The sequence below is a fragment of the Saccopteryx bilineata genome, chromosome 12 (genome assembly GCF_036850765.1).
Source record: "Saccopteryx bilineata isolate mSacBil1 chromosome 12, mSacBil1_pri_phased_curated, whole genome shotgun sequence".
Lineage (NCBI taxonomy): Eukaryota > Metazoa > Chordata > Mammalia > Chiroptera > Emballonuridae > Saccopteryx > Saccopteryx bilineata.
The window spans coordinates 3,975,771-3,997,990 of record NC_089501.1 but is presented as its reverse complement, the minus strand read 5'-3'; the positions used below and the strand labels follow the sequence as shown (position 1 = coordinate 3,997,990).

General features: G+C 37.1%; 1 protein-coding gene across 1 annotated transcript in view; it reads left to right on the top strand.

Moving 5' to 3' along the window:
* The window catches only part of SNX3 (sorting nexin 3), a 92,545-nt gene that overhangs the window by 42,483 nt on the left and 27,842 nt on the right, over positions 1 to 22,220 (top strand). Inside the window, exon 2 of the mRNA XM_066247670.1 lies at positions 17,736 to 17,831. Within this exon, the coding sequence (XP_066103767.1) occupies positions 17,736 to 17,831 (96 nt within the window). The remainder of the gene's footprint in view (positions 1 to 17,735; positions 17,832 to 22,220) is intronic.

Sequence of the window (22,220 nt, the reverse complement as noted above, 5' to 3'; positions counted from 1 at the left end):
GAATGATTTGATATTTGTAAACATCGTAAACACACTAAGTCTCATTAACATCTCATCAGGCATAGCTACAAAAAATACAATTTTCTGTGAGATAATAGAACCAATTGTTCTTTATTTTTAGAGAGAAAGGAAAGGAGAGAGAGAGAAAAAATATTGATTTGTTGTTGCTCTTATTTATGCATTCATTAGTTGATTTTTGTTTGTGCCCTGACCAGGAGTTGGACCCATATATTGGGACATTGCTCTAACCAACTAACTGAGCTGCTACCCACCAGGGCCAGAACCAATTGTTCTTAATGCTCACTTATACATATGCACATAGCTAATCTGTCAAATATTGTGGCTTCTACTTCTGCCATGACTTTTCTGCTCTGTTTTTCTGTTTCAAAGATGTTTTTCTGTTTAGAGATGTTTATTAACTCCTAGTGCTTACAGGTGGTTGCCTTAGCCAGACTGGACACAGTTTAACCTTTCCAGTTTTATTTCCCATCATCTCCTATGCTTTGAATATATAAGAATTACTTCCTAAATATAGTTGTTCCTTCTCTGCATGTAGTTCATGCTATTTTCACCATTCTCAACTGTCTTCCTATAGTATGGTTGACTCCACATGTTACAAAAATACAGGTCAAATTGTCAGTTAATTTTTTTATGCTTTTTATATTGTACAGATAGTATCATACTATATATACTGTTCTGAAACTTCTTACATTTAACACATCTCAAGCAGGCTTCTTGATCAGTCTGTGGCTAAGTTATGTTTTGTAAAGACTCTAAAATTTTATTTTATGTTTATAAAAATGTAATTAGGCCTTCAGTTTTCTGTTTTGTTTTCCTATTACATAAACAATGCTAATACAAACCTACGCACCAATATCTTTTTGGAAATATTTGTAGGATTAATTCCCAGTGGACATGTTGGCTCAAAAGATATATACATTTAAAGGATTGATATGGGAATGTAAAGTACAACAGAGGGAATGTAGTAAAAAATGTGGTTACTATGCATACGGTGACAGATGGGTACTAATCAGGGTGGTCACTTCATAAGGTGTGTCAGTGTCTAATTACTATGCTATACACCTGAAACTAATACTGTATATCTACTGTAATTGAAAAATAGAAGTTTTTAAAAAAAGAGTAAAAGATGTCACCATAATGGCCTACTTACAGGTTGTACCAAGATTTCACCACCATTAGCAGGTTTTTTTAGATGTCTGTTTCTCTAACCTTAACTGTTACTGGGTATTAAAATTTAATGCCTGCCTGTTTGATAAATTAAAATGGGTAACTTATTGTTTTAACTAGCATTTCTTGTGTGAGTGAAATTGGGTGTTATTGGCCATTAGTTTTTCTGTGTTCTGTTTTATTACATTTTTCATCTTTATCTTTCATTGTTTTCTAAGTTCTTTACCTTTTAATGAAATATGAACTATTTATGTTGCAGATATTTGTCTATAATTTGTTCTTGGTATTTCAGCTTTGTTTTTGTTTATGGTGTATGATATTTCTAACCACATAAATTTAACTTTTATATGCTTATTTTTTAACCTTGCTAGTATAAGCTTCATAAGGGCCAGGACGTCTTATTCATTATTCTGTTTCCCACATTACCTAGCACTAATGCCTTATTATAGATTTTTCCAAACTGTGATAATTGAATCCTCCCAAAACTGTAGGAGAATTTTAAAAAAGCAAAGTAGTACATTTTATGTGTTAAATAAGTTGAAAGTAATCAATCATAAGTTTATAATCATTGGTGATAGTTCAGTGGCTTAAACAAATAAACCTTTGCATTTTTTATTTGTATTTTGATCAAGTTGAATTGAAAGTCCTTGTGATGATCAGGAAGACATTAACAAGCAAACTTAACATGCTAAATGTAATGAGCAAATAATATTAAGAGTTGCTTCATGTGACTTTACCAAAAATATACTACCAGTCTTCATATAACAAGAAATCATAGCCAGCTGAGAAAACGAAATGAAAGAATTTTCTTAAACTAACCATGATCCATTTTTAATGTGTAATCTGTCAAACTATTAGCTAATCATAGAAAGGATTGAATTTTTTTCTCCCTCCCACTCCCCTTCTGTTAAAGTGAATCAGATATAATCAGGATTGTGTCAAAAGTTCAAAAGGGAAAATGGAAGGTAAAATGAGCTGGATTGGCACTCTTCCCTCAACATTGTACCTGTAAGCTTGATATGTTGTTTCAGAGATTAACTTTATAGACTTCCGTACCCAAAAGTATGAAAATTCTTAGGGAACTCTTTTCACAAGCTTGATCTTAACATATTGAATAAAGAGAGCAGCTAATCCCTTTTGTAAAGTAACTTGAGAGGAGGGAATTCAAAATGTAAAATCTCACCTGCAGAAAACACTCAATTCTGTAAAGGCCTTTCTATCTTTAGACACTTACAAAGACTTAATATTTTAATGCGGAAGGGTGAACCTGGTTAAAAAGCCAATGGGTGAAATTAGAGAGAAATAATCCAGTGCTTTCTTTCTGGGAATTATCATCCTGCTCTCCAGGGGACTTAATTTTATTCCCTGTGGGGAATGAGAATACCTCTCTGTACAGCAAGCCAGCATCTCTAAATATAAGCTTGACTTTTAGTATAATAAGAGTCTTGTTAGGTGCAATTTGCTCTTAGTCATTAATACAATGAACAAATGTTGTGGTTACCTGGGAAAGAAAATTCAAGTGCTTTTAAACCTCTTGTGAGATTTGGTTTCATGCTTGAAACCTATACAGTGTTAGGCCCAATAGCATCTGTAGAAGATTCCAAGCTATAAGGTATACAACACAGAGAAGTTAATACACTGTGGAAAAAATTTAGACCACTACAAAGTAGGTTTAAGATCCTGAATAAAAAGCTTTTCCTTAGCTAATGACAATTACCAGTGGCATTAAGTTTAACAAATTATTGGAATTTTCTTATGAGTGAATTTTATAAAATGATGATGTCCCTATACACAAAATAGGAAGCTAGTCTTTTCTTCTAGTGGCACTTAACTTTTTTTTTTCCAGCTGTAAAAGTTTATAATTCTACAAATACAAAGATTGAATTAAACATAAAATATAATCTGAGAATATATACAGTTGACTTTTGAACACTGATGGTGGTTGGAGTGTCAACCCCCCGCCCCTACAGTTGAAAATCCACCTATAGAGTGACTCCCCTAAGACTTAACTACTAATAGCCCAATGTTGACTGGAAACCTTACCGAAAACCTAAACAGTGTATTAACATATGTTTTATATGTTATATGTATCATATACTATATTCTTAACAGTAAAACTAGAAAAAAGAAAATGTTATTAAGACAATCATAAGAACAATGAACTACATTTATAATATTGTACTGTATTTCTTGATACCATAAGTTTATGTCATCTGTTTAAAAATGAATCATTCTTTAATACTACATCAGTGTTGTCTTACATAATACAAAGCACTGTAAACATTTCATGTATTACTGACACTAGACATAAAAAATAAAAAGATACTGTGATAAAATAAATTCATACTTATTTACAAGTATAAAGATTCATGCATTAATAACAAACATGATTGTTTTATAGTAGCCTAGTGTAATTGATATGATAGGAGGTCGCTATGAAATTATTACAGTAGCATAGTGTATACTATAGTTAATGTTATGCAGGTTTGATCTTTATATTAAATCAGTGGTGTCAGTGGCACCATGTATGGTCTATAAGTATGTATGTAAGGTTCAACTTTTCATAATAGATTTGTATATATTTTATGGTAGTGAATGATAAAATAGTCTAGTATCTATATACAGTGGTACCTTGAGATATGAGTTTAATTCGTTCTGGATCTGAGCTTGTCAGTCAACTCGTATATCCAACAAATTTCTCTCATTTAAAATAACTGAAATAGATTTAATTCATTCCAGCCCTGTGAAACATCCCCAAACCATCCGACATGGGATCATTTACAACAAAATGGTGGGCTCTTGATAACATTATACGGAGTGAAATAAGTAAATCAGAAAAAACCAAGAACTACATGATTCCATACATTGGTGGGACATAAAAATGAGACGAAGAGACATGGACAAGAGTGTGGTGGTTGCTGGGGGTGGGGAGAGGGGGGGTGGGAGGGAGAGAGGAAGGGAGAGGGGGAGGGGCACAAAGAAAACTAGATAGAGGGTGACGGAGGACAATCTGACTTTGGGTGATGGATATGCAACATACTTGAATGACGAGATAACCTGGACATGTTTTCTTTGAATATATGTACCCTGATTTATTGATAAAAGAAAAAAGTGTTATTTAGTACTGTATTCTTATCTTTGAGACAGACGAGTGCAGCTAACAGAGGTGAAAGACGGAGGAGGAGGAAGGAAGGAAAACAGGCACTGTAGACACGTAAACTAAAACTGCACTTTCTTTTTTTTTTTTTTTTTAATAAATTTTTATTAATGGTAATGGGATGACATTAATAAATCAGGGTACATATATTCAAAGAAAACATGTCTAGGTTATTTTGTCATCAAATTATGTTGCAAACCCCTCGCCCAAAGTCAGATTGTCCTCCGTCACCCTCCATCTAGTTCTCTGTGCCCCTCCCCCTCCCCCTAACTCTCTCCCTCCCTCCCATGTCCTCCCTCCACCCCCCACCCTTGGTAACCACCACACTCTTGTCCATGTCTCTTAGTCTCATTTTTATGTTCCACCAATGTATGGAATCATGTAGTTCTTGTTTTTTTCTGATTTGCTTATTTCACTCCTTATAATGTTATCAAGATCCCACCATTTTGCTGTAAATGATCTGATGTCATCATTTCTTATGGCTGAGTAGTATTCCATAGTGTATATGTGCCACATCTTCTTTATCCAGTCTTCTATTGAAGGGCTTTTTGGTTGTTTCCATGTCTTGGCCACTGTGAACAGTGCTGCAATGAACATGGGGCTACATGTGTCTTCACGTATCAATGTTTCTGAGGTTTTGGGGTATATACCCAGTAGAGGGATTGCTGGGTCATAAGGTAGTTCTATTTGCAGTTTTTTGAGGAACCACCATATTTTCCTCCATAATGGTTGTACTACTTTACAGTCCCACCAACAGTGAATGAGGGTTCCTTTTTCTCCACAGCCTCTCCAACATTTGCTATTACCCGTCTTGTTGATAATAGCTAATCTAACAGGAGTGAGGTGGTATCTCATTGTAGTTTTGATTTGCATTTCTCTAATAACTAATGAAGCTGAGCATCTTTTCATATATCTGTTGGCAATTTGTATCTCTTCCTGGGAGAAGTGTCTGTTAAAGTCCTCTTCCCATTTTTTTATTGGATTGTTTGTTTGTTTGTTGTTGAGTTTTATGAGTTCTTTGTAAATTTTGGATATTAGGCCCTTATCTGAGCTGTCGTTTGAAAATATCAGTTCCCATATAGTTGGCTGTCTGTTTATTTTGATATCAGTTTCTCTTGCTGAGCAAAAACTTTTAATTCTGATGTAGTCCCATTCATTTATCTTTGCCTTCACTTCTCTTGCCATTGGAGTCAAGTTCATAAAATGTTCTTTAAAACCCAGGTCCATGATTTTAGTACCTATGTCTTCTTCTATGTACTTTATTGTTTCAGGTCTTATATTTAGGTCTTTGATCCATTTTGAATTAATTTTAGTACACGGGGACAGGCTGTAGTCGAGTTTCATTCTTTTGCATGTGGCTTTCCAGTTTTCCCAACACCATTTGTTGAAGAGGCTTTCTTTTCTCCATTGTGTGTTGTTGGCCCCTTTATCAAAGATTATTTGACCATATATATGTGGTTTTATTTCTGGGCTTTCTATTCTGTTCCATTGGTCTGAGTGTCTATTTTTTTGCCAATACCATGCTGTTTTGATTATTGTGGCCCTATAATATAGTTTAAAGTCAGGTATTGTAATGCCCCCAGCTTCATTCTTTTTCCTTAGGATTGTTTTGGCTATTCGGGGTTTTTTATAGTTCCATATAAATCTGATGATTTTTTGTTCCATTTCTTTAAAAAATCTCATAGGGATTTTGATGGGAATTGCATTAAATTTGTATATTGCTTTGGGTAATATGGCCATTTTGATTATATTTATTCTTCCTATCCAAGAACAAGGAATATTTTTCCATCTCATTGTATCTTTTTCGATTTCCCTTAACAATGCTTTGTAATTTTCATTATATAGGTCCTTTACGTTCTTTGTTATGTTTATTCCTAGGTATTTTATTTTTTTTGTTGCAATCGTGAAGGGGATTATTTTTTTGAGTTCGTTTTCTAATATTTCATTGTTGGCATATAGAAAGGCTATGGACTTTTGTATGTTAATTTTGTATCCTGCGACCTTACTGTATTGGTTTATTGTTTCTAATAATCTTTTTGTGGAGTCCTTCGGGTTTTCGATGTATAGGATCATATCATCAGCAAAAAGTGATAGCTTTACTTCTTCTTTTCCGATATGGATGCCTTTTATTTCTTTGTCTTATCTGATTGCTCTGGCCAGAACTTCTAGCACCACGTTGAATAAGAGTGGAGAGAGTGGACAACCCTGTCTTGTTCCTGATTTAAGGTAGAAAGTCCTCAGTTTTATGCCGTTTAATAGGATGTTGGCTGATGGTTTATCATATATGGCCTTTATCATGTTGAGATATTTTCCTTCTATACCCATTTTGTTGAGAGTCTTAAACATAAAATTGTGTTGTATTTTATCAAAAGCCTTTTCTGCATCTATTGATAAGATCATGTGGTTTTTGTTCTTTGTTTTGTTGATATGGTGTATTACGTTAACCGTTTTGCGTATGTTGAACCATCCTTGAGATTCTGGGATGAATCCCACTTGATCATGATGTATTATTTTTTTAATATGTTGTTGTATTCGGTTTGCCAGTATTTTGTTTAGTATTTTAGCATCTGTATTCATTAGAGATATTGGTCTGTAGTTTTCTTTCTTTGTGCCATCCTTGCCAGGTTTTGGTATGAGGGTTATGTTGGCCTCATAAAATGTGTTTGGAAGTATTGCTTCTTCTTCAATTTTTTGGAAGACTTTGAGTAGAATAGGAACCAAGTCTTCTTTGAATGTTTGATAGAATTCACTAGTATAACCGTCTGGGCCTGGACTTTTATTTTTGGGGAGATTTTTAATAGTTTTTTCTATTTCCTCCCTGCTGATTGGTCTGTTTAGGCTTTCTGCTTCTTCATGACTCAGTCTAGGAAGGTTGTATTGTTCTAGGAATTTATCCATTTCTTCGAGATTGTTGTATTTGGTGGCATATAATTTTTCATAGTATTCTACAATAATTCTTTGTATTTCTATGATGTCTGTGGTGATCTCTCCTCTTTCATTTTGGATTTTATTTATTTGAGTCCTGTGTCTTTTTTCCTTGGTGAGTCTTGCCAAGGGTTTGTCAATTTTGTTGATCTTTTCAAAGAACCAGCTCCTTGTTTTATTGATTTTTTCTATAGTTTTTCTGTTCTCTATTTCATTTATTTCTGCTCTGATTTTTATTATCTCCTTTCTTCGGCTGGTTTTGGGTTGTCTTTGTTCTTCTTTTTCTAGTACCTTAAGGTATGAAGTTAAGTGGTTTACTTTGGCTCTCTCTTGTTTGTTCATATAGGCCTGAAGTGATATGAACTTTCCTCTTATTACTGCTTTTGCTGCATCCCAGAGATTCTGATATGTCGTATTTTCATTTTCATTTGTGTGTATATATCTTTTGATTTCTGCACTTATTTCTTCTTTGACCCATTCATTTTTTAGAAGTATGTTGTTTAGTTTCCACATTTTTGTGGGTTTTTCCCCCTCTTTTTTGCAGTTGAATTCTAGTTTCAAGGCTTTATGATCAGAAAATATGCTTGGTACAATTTCAATTTTTCTAAATTTGCTGATATTGTCTTTGTGGCCCAACATATGGTCAATTCTTGAGAATGTTGCATGTACACTAGAGAAAAATGTATACTCTGTCGCTTTGGGATGAAGTGTCCTGTAGATGTCTATCATATCCAGGTGTTCTAGTGTTTCGTTTAAGGCCACTATATCTTTATTGATTCTCTGTTTGGATGACCGATCTAGAGCCGTCAGCGGTGTATTGAGGTCTCCAAGTATGATTGTATTTTTGTTAGTTTTTGTTTTAAGGTCAATAAGTAGCTGTCTTATATATTTTGGTGCTCCTTGGTTTGGTGCATATATATTAAGGATTGTTATGTCTTCTTGATTCAACTTCCCCTTAATCATTATGAAATGACCATTTTTGTCTCTGAGTACTTTTTCTGTCTTGTAGTCAGCATTATCCGATATGAGTATTGCTACGCCTGCTTTTTTTTGGGTGTTGTTTGCTTGGAGTATTGTTTTCCAGCCTTTCACTTTGAATTTGTTTTTATCCTTGTTGCTTAGATGTGTTTCTTGTAGGCAGCATATAGTTGGATTTTCTTTTTTAATCCATTCTGCTACTCTGTGTCTTTTTATTGGTAAGTTTAATCCATTTACATTTAGTGTAATTATTGACACTTGTGGGTTCCCTACTGCCATTTTATAAATTGCTTTCTGTTAGTTTTGTATCTAGTTTGATTCTTCTCTTTTGTTTTCCTATCATTTGTTTTTGTTTCTTTGTGTTCCATACTTCTTTCCTCTGTTGCTACCTTTTTTAAGTCAAGTGTTTTTGTGGTGGTTTTTTTAAGGGTGGTTACCATTAAGTAATGAAAAGGGTACCTACCATATTCATTGTAGTACCCTATCTTATAAGTATTTCTGCACTTCATCATCCTTTGCTACTGTTAATCTCCATCCTCTCCCCCCTTTTTTTCCTTTGTTGTCACAGTTTAAGTTTGGTTTTATTGTGTTCTTGGTGGAGCTGTTACTTGTGGTGTTGTTTTCTTTTGTTCTTTGAATCTGGTTGGAAAACCCCCTTTAGTGTTTCCTGGAGTGGGGGCTTTCTGTTGATAAATTCTCTCATCTTTTCTGTATTTGTGAATGTTTTTATATCTCCTTCATACTTGAAGGATAGCTTTGATGGGTATAGTATTCTTGGCTGAAAGTTCCTCTCTTTCAGGGCTTTAAATATTGGGGTCCACTCTCTTCTAGCTTGTAGAGTTTCTGCTGAGAAATCTGATGATAATCTAATAGGCCTTCCTTTATATGTTGTACTCTTCTTTTCCCTGGCTGCCTTGAGAATTTTTTCTTTGTCATTGGTTTGTGTCATCTTTATTATGATGTGCCTTGGAGTGGGTTTGTTGGGGTTAAGAAAACTTGGTGTTCTGTTTGCTTCTTGAATTTGAGGCTTTAGTTCCTTCCACACGCTTGGGAAGTTCTCGTCTATTATTTGTTTGAGTATATTCTCCATTCCATTTTCTTTCTCTTCTCCCTCTGATATACCTATTATTCTTATGTTATTCTTTCTGATGGAGTCAGACAATTCCTGTAGGGCTTTCTCGTTTTTTATTATTTTTGAGTCTCTTTCTTCTTCTCTCTGTTGTGCCTCATGTTGTTTGTCTTCTATTTCACTAATCCTATCTTCAATCTGGGCTGTTCTGTTAGCTAAGCTTGTTACCTCGTTTTTCAGCTCGTGAATTGAGTTTTTCATTTCTGTTTGATTTGTTTTTATAGTTTCAATTTCCTTGGTAATATATTCTTTGTGTTCATTGAGTTGTTTTCTGATCTCCCTATATTGCCTTTCTGTGTTTTCTTGTATATCTCTGAGTATTTTTAAGATTTCTATTTTAAATTCTCTGTCATTTAGCTCCAAGGCTTCCAATATGTTAAGTCTTTTCTCCATAGATTTTTCCACATCTATTTGTGTTACCTCTCTTTCTTTTGTATCCATAATATTCGATTTCCTCTTTCTTATCGGCATCTGAGGGTGGTCTTATTGATAGCACTAATTAGAATTAATAAAGAGTAAAAAGAAAAAAAAAAAAAAAAAGGTAAAACACCCCACAAAAAAAAACAGTAATAATTTATTATTTCCCCCTTTTTTTCTCTCTTCTCTTTCGCTCCTCTCCCCTCCTCAGGGAAATATTGTGCCTATAATGGAGGGCCTGATTTGGGGTGAAGAGTTCAAGGGGCATAAAAAAGGGAGTAGGGACCTACTAAAAGAAAAAAAAAAAAAAAAGGAAGAAAATCTTAGACAAGCATAAGATGATTTGCTTGTATGTGATGGTCAACTAAGAGATATAATGAGAGGGATAAGAGGGAACCAGAAAAAAGGACCAAAAAAGAATAATAAAGAAGAAAAAATAAAAATAATAAGTAAAAATCTGTTGTATTAAGTGGAGCGAAGACTAAATACAATGGAGACCTTGGGTTGGGAGGACCCAAAATGCCACAAAAATAAACATACAAGAAAAAAAAATAAAAACAAAAGCAAAAAATAGAAATAAAGCCAAAAAAAAGCCTTGAGTCCCAAATTAATAATTTGTTCGTGATTGAGGATTATATGGGAGGAAAGTAAAATGAGAAAAAAAAAATCGAATAGAAAGGAAAAAATAAGAAAAAGAGAAAAACGAAGGAAGAAATAAAATAGGAAGAGAAAAAACAAAATAAAGCAAGACAAAAAAAAAAAAAAAAAGAGGAGAGAGTGAGAGTTAGGTGTTTTGGAGTATAACCTTAAAGGAGGGTGAGGATGAAGAAGAAAAATAAAATGCAACACTCATGGGTAGTGTAGTTCAAGAAAGGGGAAGCATAAGATGGGCAGAGAATAGAAGGACCGAGGTGGAGGAAATAAAGGCAAAAAGATAGAAGAAACAAACAACAACAACAACAACAAAAATAGTGGATCAAGTTGTAAAGTCTGTGGGTTTTTCTTGATTTTGAGAGGTTAACTTCTTCCTTTTTCTTTTCTCTCCCTCTTCCTGGTCGGTGACTCTGTACCCCAGGCTCTGCCCCTGTGTCACTCTTAGGTAGGGATTTGCAGTTGATGGGATTCTATGGCAATGTCATATAATTGGCTTTAGTTTTGCTGGAAGTAAAGGCTTGTTGGCGTTTGCAGGGTCCAACGATGAGAGAGTTTGCTTTCCTGGATTCTCTCTCCTAGTCCCCCCTTTCTGAATTAGCAGCCTGGTGATCCATCTATAAGGCTGCAACTGCTTCTGCCTGGGGAGTAATAGGCTCAAAGAGCTGGGAAATCCCCACTCTATCCCCACTCAGTGCAAGGCTTTGGGAAAGGCTCTGACAGTCAGGGCCTCCAGTGTAATCAGGCGGGGGTGGGAGTCAGTTGTTGTCAAGGTGACTGTTCAGCGCCTATCATTTAGTTGGACCTCTCAACCCAGGCTTTCCACACTTTGTAGCCTGTTTTTGCAGGGAAGAAGAGGCACTAGTCTCTGCTTACGACTAGTGTAGTATAGACCTTATTATCTGCCAAGTCCTTCTTGTTAGCGTTTATCCCTAAATATGGAGGCTCTATTAATCAGAAGTTGCCCCCGCCCCTTTAGCGAGAGGCACTAAAAAATATCACGCCTGTTGTCTTGGAACGCTGAATTGAGAGAGATCTTATCAATTAGAACCGAGGGTGCGCAGATTTCATGGGTTAAGCTAATTTCAGTGATTGGGTCGCAGCTGTGCTTCCGAAGGTATTTTCGGCTGCCTGCGCGCGCCCCTCCCCCAACGCTTGATTGTTAGCTTGAATGGCTGGGTGAGGTGCCCCGCCCACGGAGAGAATCTCCCAAGCCTCTCCCGCTCGCCCCGCCGCTGGCGGCTGGACCGCACCAGGCGCAGGATAATGGAGCCCCCTGGGTGTGCGGGCCAGCAGGGCGCCCTGGGCGCGTGGAATGCCCAAGGCACGCGCGCGAATGGGGCGCTCGGGGCACCGGTGGCCAGCGACCCCCACTCGCAGTGTGCGGGCCGCTGGGAACGTCAGTGGTTGCCGGGCGCGCGCACGGCTGCTCGCGGTGGCTCGCAGCAGGCGGCTTGTGGCGGCCGCTCGCGGCTGCTCGCGGTTCCCAAGTATATGGGCTGACTCACCACAGGCGCACTTCCTTGCTGTTTGAAAGATCGTCCCTGTGGTAGATTCCTCCACACCCTCGTCTCTCAGATTCAAGTGATAACAGTCCTTTCGCTATCAGTTTGTGTGGAACTCCGGAATGCTTCGAGGATAAATTTTTCTGTTTCTAGTTGATAAATTTGTTGTGATTTAGGGGAGAGCTGTCGGACGCGCTGCTCACGGCGCCATTTCCGTGACGTCACTCCAAACTGCACTTTCTTAACACTAAATGTAAACTAAAACTGCATTTTCTTTACTTTAAACAAAACTAAAACCACACTTTCTGTACTTAAAATGAAACCACAAAAACTTGTAAAAAATGTACTTTCTTAACTTTAAACTTAACCTAAGCTTAACATTACGTATTTTTTATTTAATCATCACCTGTTTTTGCATTTTTGGCTGCACTTTCGGCACTTTCACTTGCAGGACTTTTGAATAAAAATCTATCCAAAGCAGTTTGCTTTTGCCTGCCTTTTTTTTTTTTAATAATTTTATTTTTATTGGGGCGACATCAATAAATCAGGATACATATATTCAAAGATAACAACTCCAGGTTATCTTGTTGTTCACTTATGTTGCATACCCATCACCCAAAGTCAGATTGTCCTCTGTCACCTTCTATCTAGTTTTCTTTGTGCTCCTCCCCCTCCCCCTTTCCCTCTCCCTCTCCCCCCTCCCCCTGTAACCACCACACTCTTATCAATGTCTCTTAGTTTCACTTTTATGTCCCACCTACGTATGGAATAACGCAGTTCCTGTTTTTTTCTGATTTACTTATTTCACTTCATATAATGTTATCAAGATCCCACCATTTTGCTGTAAATGATCCGTTGTCATCATTTCTTATTTGCCTGCCTTTTAAAATGTTACGGAAATGTGACAAGTGTCATTAAAATGCTAAAGCACGACCAGTTGAAACTTTCTGGGTGTTTCTTTTTGATGAAACTTGAAAGTTCTTTCACATTGCCAGCATGTCTTTAATTTCACTTGTAGAATCACTTCCTCCAACTCTACCTCCTCCTCACTACTAAGTTCTGTATGTTGCATCATCTGTAGCTCCTTCAACTCCTCAGTTGGGAGTTTCTCCTCATGTTTCTCCACGAGCTCGTTTACGTCACCCTCATCTACCTCCAGACCCATCGACTTTGCGAGGGACACAATCTCCTCCAATGCTTCTACCTCGGTCTCAGTCTCTGGTTTGAATCGTTCGAAGTCCCTGTCTGCAACAACATCAGGCCATAACTTTTTCCATGCCAAGTTCAAGGTTCCTCTTGTAACCTCTTGCCATGCCAAGTCAATAATGTGTAAACATATCACGATGTTGTAGTGATCTTTCCAAACTCTCGAAGGGTTAGATTTGTATTCTCAGTCACCTCAAAGCAGCAGCGGAACAAGTGCTTTGTGTAAAACTTTTTTTTTTTTTTCCCCTGAAGTTGGAAACGGGAGGCAGTCAGACAGACTCCCGCATGCGCCCGACCGGGATCCACCCGGCATGCCCACCGGGGGTGATACTCTGCCCATCTGGAGCGTTGCTCTGTTGCAACCAGAGCCATTCTAGCACCAGAGGCAGAGGCCATGTAGCCATCCTCAGTGCCCAGGCCAACTTTGCTCGAATGGAGCCTTGGCTGCAGGAGGGGAAGAGAGAGACAGACAGGAAGGAGAGGGGGAGGGGTGGAGAAGCAGATGGGCACTTCTCCTGTGTGCCCTGGCTGGGAATCGAACCTGGGACTCCTGCACACCAGGCCGACACGCTGGGAAATGACCTGCTGATCCATAGGTTGCAAGATTGAGGTCATGTTAGGTGGGAGGTAAGAGGATTTTCACGAATTTGAACTTATCGAGAATGTCATCTTCAAGACCGGGTGGGTGGGCTGGAGCATTTTCAAGGATTAGTAATGCTTTCATTGGGAGTTTATTTTCTTGAAGATATTTCTTCACTGCAGGACCAAAGACTAGATTTACCCATTCAATAAGAAACTGCCGCGTAACCCATGCCCTAGCATTGGCGCGCCACATAACCTGCAGTTTTTCTTTAAGAATCTTGTGAGTCTTAAAGGCTTGAGGATTTTTGGAATGATACACTAGCAGTGGCTTTACTTTACAGTCACCGCTAGCATTTGCACACAATGCAAGGGTCAGACAGTCCTTTATGGGTTTATGGCCTGGCAGCTTCTTCTCCTCTGTGATGATGAAAGTCCTCCAGGGCATTTTTTCCCAAAACAATCCTGTTTCATCACGGTTGAACACTTGTTGGGGATGTAGCCTTCCTTTGCGATAAGCACAACAAAACCTGCGATGTACTCCTCAGCTGCCTTAACGTCAGCACTCCCAGCTTCACCATGCCTCACCACCGAGTGGATGCCAGATCTCTTCTTGAAATTTTCAAATCAGCTGTGACTTGCCTTAAACGTATTTTCTGCTGCCTCTTTTGAGGTTGATGGTTCTTTCTTCTTTAAGTCGCCGTAAATAATATGTGCCTTTTCGCATATTACAGTCTCTGTCACTATCTCCTGCCAGCTCTTTCTCTTTCACCCACACCAGCAGAAGCTTCTCCATTTCTTCATGGATATTTGTCCTTAATTGGGACAGAATTGTAATTCCTTTCACTGGATTTGCGCTTTTGATGGCATCCTTTTGTTTAAGGATGGTACGGAATGTATATGTATTGCTGTTGTACAGCCTTGCCAGTTCAATCACTCGTACACCACATTCATGTTTTTCTATTATTTCTTGCTTTACTTCCACTGACATCATTCTCTTCTTCTCATCACTGTCCTTTACACTCACTTTCTTCGGCCCCATGGTAGCACACAAAAAAGGTTAGTAAAAAATGCAAAAATGGCCCTGGCCGGTTGGCTCAGCGGTGGAGCGTCGGCCTGGCACGTGGGGGACCCGGGTTCGATTCCCGGCCAGGGCACATGGGAGGGGTGCCCGTTTGCTTCTCTACCCCCCCTCCTTCCTCTCTGTCTCTCTCTTCCCCTCCCGCAGCCGAGGCTCCATTGGGGCAGGGGATGGCCCGGGCGCTGGGGATGGCTCCTTGGCCTCTGCCCCAGGCGCTGGAGTGGCTCTGGTCACGGCAGAGCGACACCCCGGAGGGGCAGAGCATCGCCCCCTGGTGGGCGGAGCGTCGCCCCTGGTGGACGTGCCGGGTGGATCCCGGTGGGCGCATGCGGGAGTCTGTCTGACTGTCTCTCCCCGTTTCCAGTTTCAGAAAAAAAAAAAATGCAAAAATGATGCAAGAATGAGTACAGTGCACGAGATTCGACTTGATTCTGCGGGTAACACGTGAGAAAGAACGAGATGCTAGTGTTGTGCTGCCAATACTGGACCCGTGCGCCAGCGCGCCAACTAGCGGCAGCTTCCCAAATCACGACTTGTATCTCAGAATTTCACTCAGGTCTCAAACAAAAATACGGACTGAGTCGCAGCTTGAATCTAAAAAAATTTGTGTATTGGTCTGCTCATATCTCAGGGTACGACTTTTTATTTTATGCATTCATAATGTACCTAACTTTTAAATTTTTTTTTTTTTACAGAGACAGAGATAGACAGGGACAGACAGACAGGAACGGAGAGAGATGAGAAGCATCAATCATCAGTTTCTCGTTGCGCGTTGCGACTTCTTAGTTGTTCATTGATTGCTTTCTCACATGTGCCTTGACCGTGGGCCTTCAGCAGACCGAGTAACCCCCTGCTGGAGCCAGCGACCTTGGGTCCAAGCTGGTGAGCTCTTTGCTCAAGCCAGATGAGCCCGCGCTCAAGCTGGCGACCTCGGGGTCTCGAACCTGGGTCCTTCCGCATCCCAGTCCGACGCTCTATCCACTGCGCCACCACCTGGTCAGGCTAAAAATATTTTTGATATTTCTAGACTACATGGTTTGTTAGTTTTTTTCCTAATAGTTGCAAGTCTCCAAAAAGTTTTCCAATATATTGGGGGGAACCACTTCTAAGTGAACCCATGTAGTTCAAACCCATGTCATTCAGGGGTCAACTATGTATTAAATAGCATTTTCAGTATGATATGGAAGTAATTGTTGGATCCTTTCTGTTCCCTATAAACTTTGTGATACTGTATGCATTTTAAAATTTATTCCTTTTTATTAAATTTTTGAGGTGACATTAATAGAATTATATGAACTTCAAGTATGCAATTCTGTGATGATACATTATCTGTATGTTGCATTGTGTGTTTACCGCCAAGTGTCAGATCTCCTTCTATCATGTTGATTTGACTCCCTTTACCACCTCTCCCCCCATTCCCCTTCCCCTCTGGTAACCACCTGATCCTTGTCTGTCTGTGAGTTCCTGGTTTTTTTTATTTGTCTTGTTTGTTGTTTTCAGTTTTATCTTTTTACATATGAGTAAAATCATATGGTTCTTGGATTTTTCCATCTAACTTTGCTTAGCATGGTAATTTCGTTTGATCCCTGTTATCACAAATTACAGTAGTTTATCCTTTTTTATGATTGAGTGATATTCTATTATATATCTGTACCTAGTCTTTTAATCTAATCATCTATCAAAGGATACTATGAATAATGCTTCAGTGAACATAGTTAGGTGCATGTTTTTAATGAACAAATATTTTCAGTTTTGGAGGGTAGATACCCAGAGGAGTAATTGCTGGGTCATATAGTGACTCAGTTCTTAACTTTTTGCGGTACCTCCATATTGTTTTCCATAGTGGCTATATCATTTTACAGTCTTACCAGCAGGGAATGCAGATTCATAAAATTTATTCTTGATAAAATCATGATGCTTTACAGCTTCTGTTAATTGTCCTTAATCATAAACCATTTTTAATTAGATTTAGTAGTATGTTTTCTTTCTTTTTTAATTTTTTTTTTTTTTAGGGATCAGTAGAAGATCATAGAAATCTTCCTTGTTACTTTAAGTTTAGAAGTTGACAGAAGCGATCTTTGAAGTCTTGTAAAGAACAATTTCTAAAAGATTTCTTCCATTCAGATGTAACCCCAAAATACTGGGCATTATTATGTTTTCTGTTCTGAAATTTGCCCTCAGCCTGTGAAGCTCTAGATCTGTTAACCTGATCTAAAGTGTATGGCTCCTCATTTCCTACTAATGTTAAGAGTGATTTTCTGGCATTTCTAAAGAAGACCATTAAAAATAATTCTTAGTTTCTTCAGTTATACAACATCTAGCCATAATAACAAAATATTTTGTATTTCATTTCTAATTAGTTATGGTCTGTTTCCAATGAACATTCTATGTTAAGGTGCTGTCTAAACTGAATCGCAACCAGCTGGCTTTATCTTCACTCCTGTTCATTTGACATTTTTACAGATCACCGAAATAGAAAAAATGACTTTTATTTATGTAACTAACTTTAGGCAGAATGACATCTAATAGCATATGTGCAAAAACATGCATTTGAAAGTTGTACTCTAATGTAAATAACATACATTTTTAACAGGTAGCTAAGTTTTATATACTTAAAGGTGAAGCCTGACCTGTGGTGGCGCAGTGGATAACGCGACGACCTGGAAATGCTGAGTTCGCTGGTTCGAAATCCTGGGCTTGCCTGGTCAAGGCACATATGGGAGTTGATGCTTCCAGCTCCTCCCCCCTTCTCTCTCTCTGTCTCTCTTTCTCTCTCCCTCTCTCTCTCCTCTCTAAAAATGAATAAAAAAAAGAAAGAAAAAGATTTTAAAAAGGTGAAATGACTATGATTTTATCTTAAGTTAACCAAGCTCACCATATTATGACTAACAGATCTCACCCTTCTTGTTTTTGTTTCAGACAAACCTGCCTATTTTCAAGCTGAAGGAATCTACTGTTAGAAGAAGATACAGTGACTTTGAATGGCTGCGAAGTGAGTTAGAAAGAGAGAGCAAGGTAAGAATTATTTGTAATGCAACTTTAAAGCAAAACATCCAAATTTCAATATTTAAGATTTCTTAGGAAGATAATCTGGAATTAAGTGGGTAAAAGTAAATATGATTCTCTTTTTTAAATAATTCAGTTTTATCTTATTTCTGGGAGATGGAGGAAGTTTGTAGTTTTTATTTAATCTCTTCCTTCTCTTGTCTAGTGGCCCAATTGAGGCCTTTGCTGACTCACACTTGGATAACGCTTACTTCATAGAACTCTTTTACTATTACTTCCCTTATCTTCCTGTTCCACCCATACCCTTTGCTGAGTTTCTCTTCTCAGTGCATCTCATGTGTCAGTGTATTTCTAGTATTTTTTACTGACTCATAATAAATTCATTTTTTATCATCAAACATTTACATATAACAAAAGATTCTAAACTAGTACTTAGCTTACTCTGTATGATACATGCTGGTATTCTTTAGATTAGCTCTTTAAAATGATGGCTATGATCTACTAATGGGTTGCTACCTGCAATTTGAAAAGTTATGTACCTCAATAAGAATTGTCTTCTCTTACAAGCTTTGACTGCAAAATAAATTAGAGCTTGGTCTCACACTCTCTTATTTCAGCCCTATGCCAAAATAACATGAAAAGGCATGGTATGCCCAGAATGATGAAAGTTATTTTGTGACTATAGTAGGAAAAATGTGGATATGATAGGAGCCCAGAAATAGGTTAAGGGTAGCTGAAGCATAATTAAGTTAGAAATGGAAGGAAAACTTCCTTAACCAGATAAATGTGACTGATACAAGAGCAACTTATGCAAACCGTTGCATTCTATCAAAAATGTAAAGGAAAACCGATTTTACTCATAAAATACTTAAGAATAAAAAGAGAAATATAAGGCCTGTATAAAGAAAACATACAACTTCACTAAAAGAAAAAAAAGCCCTTAATAAATAGAAATATAACATTTTTACTTTGCATTATTAACTTTTGAGGATTTATTTTACAAACATTTGCAGTCTCATTCTCTATGTTCTTTGAGTAACAGAGCTGTGAACAAATTAATGTCCCCACTTTTGTGGTTTTTACATTCTACTGGGTAAGTTAGGATATATATATATATACGTATATATATATATCCTAACTTACATATATTAAATATCCTTAGGATATATATATCCTAACATATATATATATTAAAAGATGGTTACGTGCTCTAAAAAAAAAAATTAAAGAGAGAGCTACCCTTATATAGGATGATTGAGGGAAGGCCTCACTTAGAGGTGGCATTTTAGCATTAGGCTGGACAGAAGTAAGGCAGTATCTCCTAACAGTTATAAATGAGTAAAATTTTAGTAAAGGTATTAGTTGATGGTCTTCATAAACTTGAAGATTTATATCTGTACTTTAGAATGTGACAAAACTCAACAATAGCCTGAAATTATTTTCAACATCTATTAATCACCTGTAGACATGAGAATATATCTTCAGGCTGTTGTGAAGGGCAAATAAATTAGTGGAATATAATAGAATTTAGAAGCTGACCCATGTATTTATTGGAAATTTAGTTCATCACAAAAATAACGTTGTTGATCAGTGGGAAAAGGAATTTATATTTAGTAAATGGCATAGAAACATTTGGTTGTCTATTTGGGAATAAAGATTTATAACTCATTGTATGTAAATTACAGATGTTTTGAAGATCTGAATGTACAGAACAAGTTAGAAAAGTTTTGGAGAAAAAATTTTTTTATGACTATACTAAAGAAATGTTTTTTTCTTTACCAGCTTTATTGAGATATAATTTATAAATAACATTGTGTAAGTTTTAGGTTTATAGTGTGATGATTTGATGTATGTATATCTTGTCAAATGATTACCACAATAAGGTTAGTTATTACATTCATCCTTTTAGATATACCTTTTGGGGGGAGGATGAGAAAATTTAAGAGCACTCTCCTAGCAACTTTTAAGTATACATTTAATACTATTAACTGTAGTCACTGCTATGCTGTACATTAGATCCCCAGAAATTACGTATTACTGGAAGTTTGTACCCTTTGATCATTTTCCCAAGCTCCCCACACCTACTAGTCTACTACTCTGTTTCTGAGTTCTTCATATAAGTGAGATAATACATTATTTGTCTTTATCTGACTTATGGGAAGAAGTGTCTTGATAGGTTTTGGGCTTTGCTTAACATTGGGATGTTTAATAAACATTTGGTGAATATGGATGTCACTTTTTAAAAATAACAGCTTTATTAACATATCATTTATATGACATTCGGTTCACCTTTTTTTTTTAAATAATTTTATTTTTTTAATGGGGCGACATCAATAAATCAGGATACATATATTCAAAGATAACAACTCCAGGTTATCTTTTCGTTCAATTATGTTGCATACCCATTACCCAAAGTCAGATTGTCCTCTGTCACCTTCTATCTAGTTTTCTTTGTGCCCCTCCCCCTTTCCCTCTCCCTCTCCCCCCTCCCCCCATAACCACCACACTCTTATCAATGTCTCTTAGTTTCACTTTTATGTCCCACCTACGTATGGAATAATGCAGTTCCTGGGTTTTTTTTTATTTACTTATTTCACTTCGTATAATGTTATCAAGATCCCACCATTTTGCTGTAAATGATCCGATGTCGTCATTTCTTATGGCTGAGTACTATTCCATAGTGTATATGTGCCACATCTTCTTTATCCAGTCATCTATTGATGGGCTTTTTGCTTGTTTCCATGTCCTAGCCACTGTGAACAATGCTGCAATGAACATGGGGCTGCATGTGTCTTTACGTATCAGTGTTTCTGAGTTTTGTGAGTATATACCCAGTAGAGGGATTGCTGGGTCATAAGGTAGTTCTATTTTCAGTTTTTTGAGGAACCACCATACTTTCTTCCATGGTTGTACTACTTTACATTCCCACCAACAGTGTATGAGGGTTCCTTTTTCTCCACAGCCTCTCCAACATTAGCTATTATCTGTCTTGTTAATAATAGCTAATCTAACAGGTGTGAGGTGGTATCTCATTGCCGTTTTGATTTACGTTTCTCTAATAACTAAAGAAGATGAGCATCTTTCCATATATCTGTTGGCCATTTGTATTTCTTCCTGGGAGAAGTGTCTGTTCATGTCCTCTTCCTATTTTTTTATTGGATTGTTTGTTTGTTGTTGAGTTTTATGAATTCTTTGTATATTTTGGGTATTAGGCCCTTATCTGAGCTGTTGTTTGAAAATATCATTTCCCATTTAGTTGGCTGTCTGTTTATTTTGTTATCAGTTTCTCTTGCTGAGCAAAAACTTCTTAGTCTGATGTAGTCCCATTCATTAATTTTTGCCTTCACTTCTCTTGCCTTTGGAGTCAAATTCATAAAATGCTCTTTAAAACCCAGGTCGATGAGTTTAGTACCTATGTCTTCTTCTATGTACTTAATTGTTTCAGGTCTTATGTTTAGATCTTTGATCCATTTTGAGTTAATTTTAGTACAGGGGGACAAACTGTAGTCCAGTTTCATTCTTTTGCATGTGGCTTTCCAGTTTTCCCAGCACCATTTATTGAAGAGGCTTTCTTTTCTCCATTGTGTGTTGTTGGCCCCTTTATCAAAAATTATTTGACTATATATATGTGGTTTTATTTCTGGACTTTCTATTCTGTTCCATTGGCCTGAGTGTCTATTTTTCTGCCAATACCATGCTGTTTTGATTGTCGTGGCCCTATAATATAGTTTGAAGTCAGGTATTGTAATGCCCCCAGCTTCATTCTTTTTCTTTAGAATTGCTTTGGCTATTCGGGGTTTTTTATAGTTCCATATAAATCTGATGATTTTTTGCTCTATTTCTTTAAAAAATGTCATTGGAATTTTGATGGGAATTGCATTAAATTTATATATTGCTTTGGGTAATATGGCCATCTTGATTATATTTATTCTTCCTAACCAAGAACAAGGTATATTCTTCCATCTCATTATATCTTTTTCGATTTCCCTTAACAATGGTTTATAGTTTTTATTATATAAGTCCTTTACATTTTTTGTTATGTTTATTCCTAAGTATTTTCTTTTTTTTGTTGCAATCGTGAAGCGGATTATTCTTTTGTGTTCATTCTCAAATGTTTCATTGTTGGCATATAGAAAGGCTATTGACTTCTGTATGTTAATTTTGTATCCTGTGACCTTACTGTATTGGCTTATTGTTTCTAGCAGTCTTTTTGTGGATTCTTTGGGGTTTTCGATGTATAGGATCATATCATATGCAAAAAGTGATTCTTTTACTTCTTCTTTTCCGATATGGATGCCTTTTATTTCTTTGTCTTGTCTGATTGCTCTGGCTAGAACCTCTAGTACCACATTAAATAAGAGTGGAGAGAGTGGACAACCCTGTCTTGTTCCTGATTTA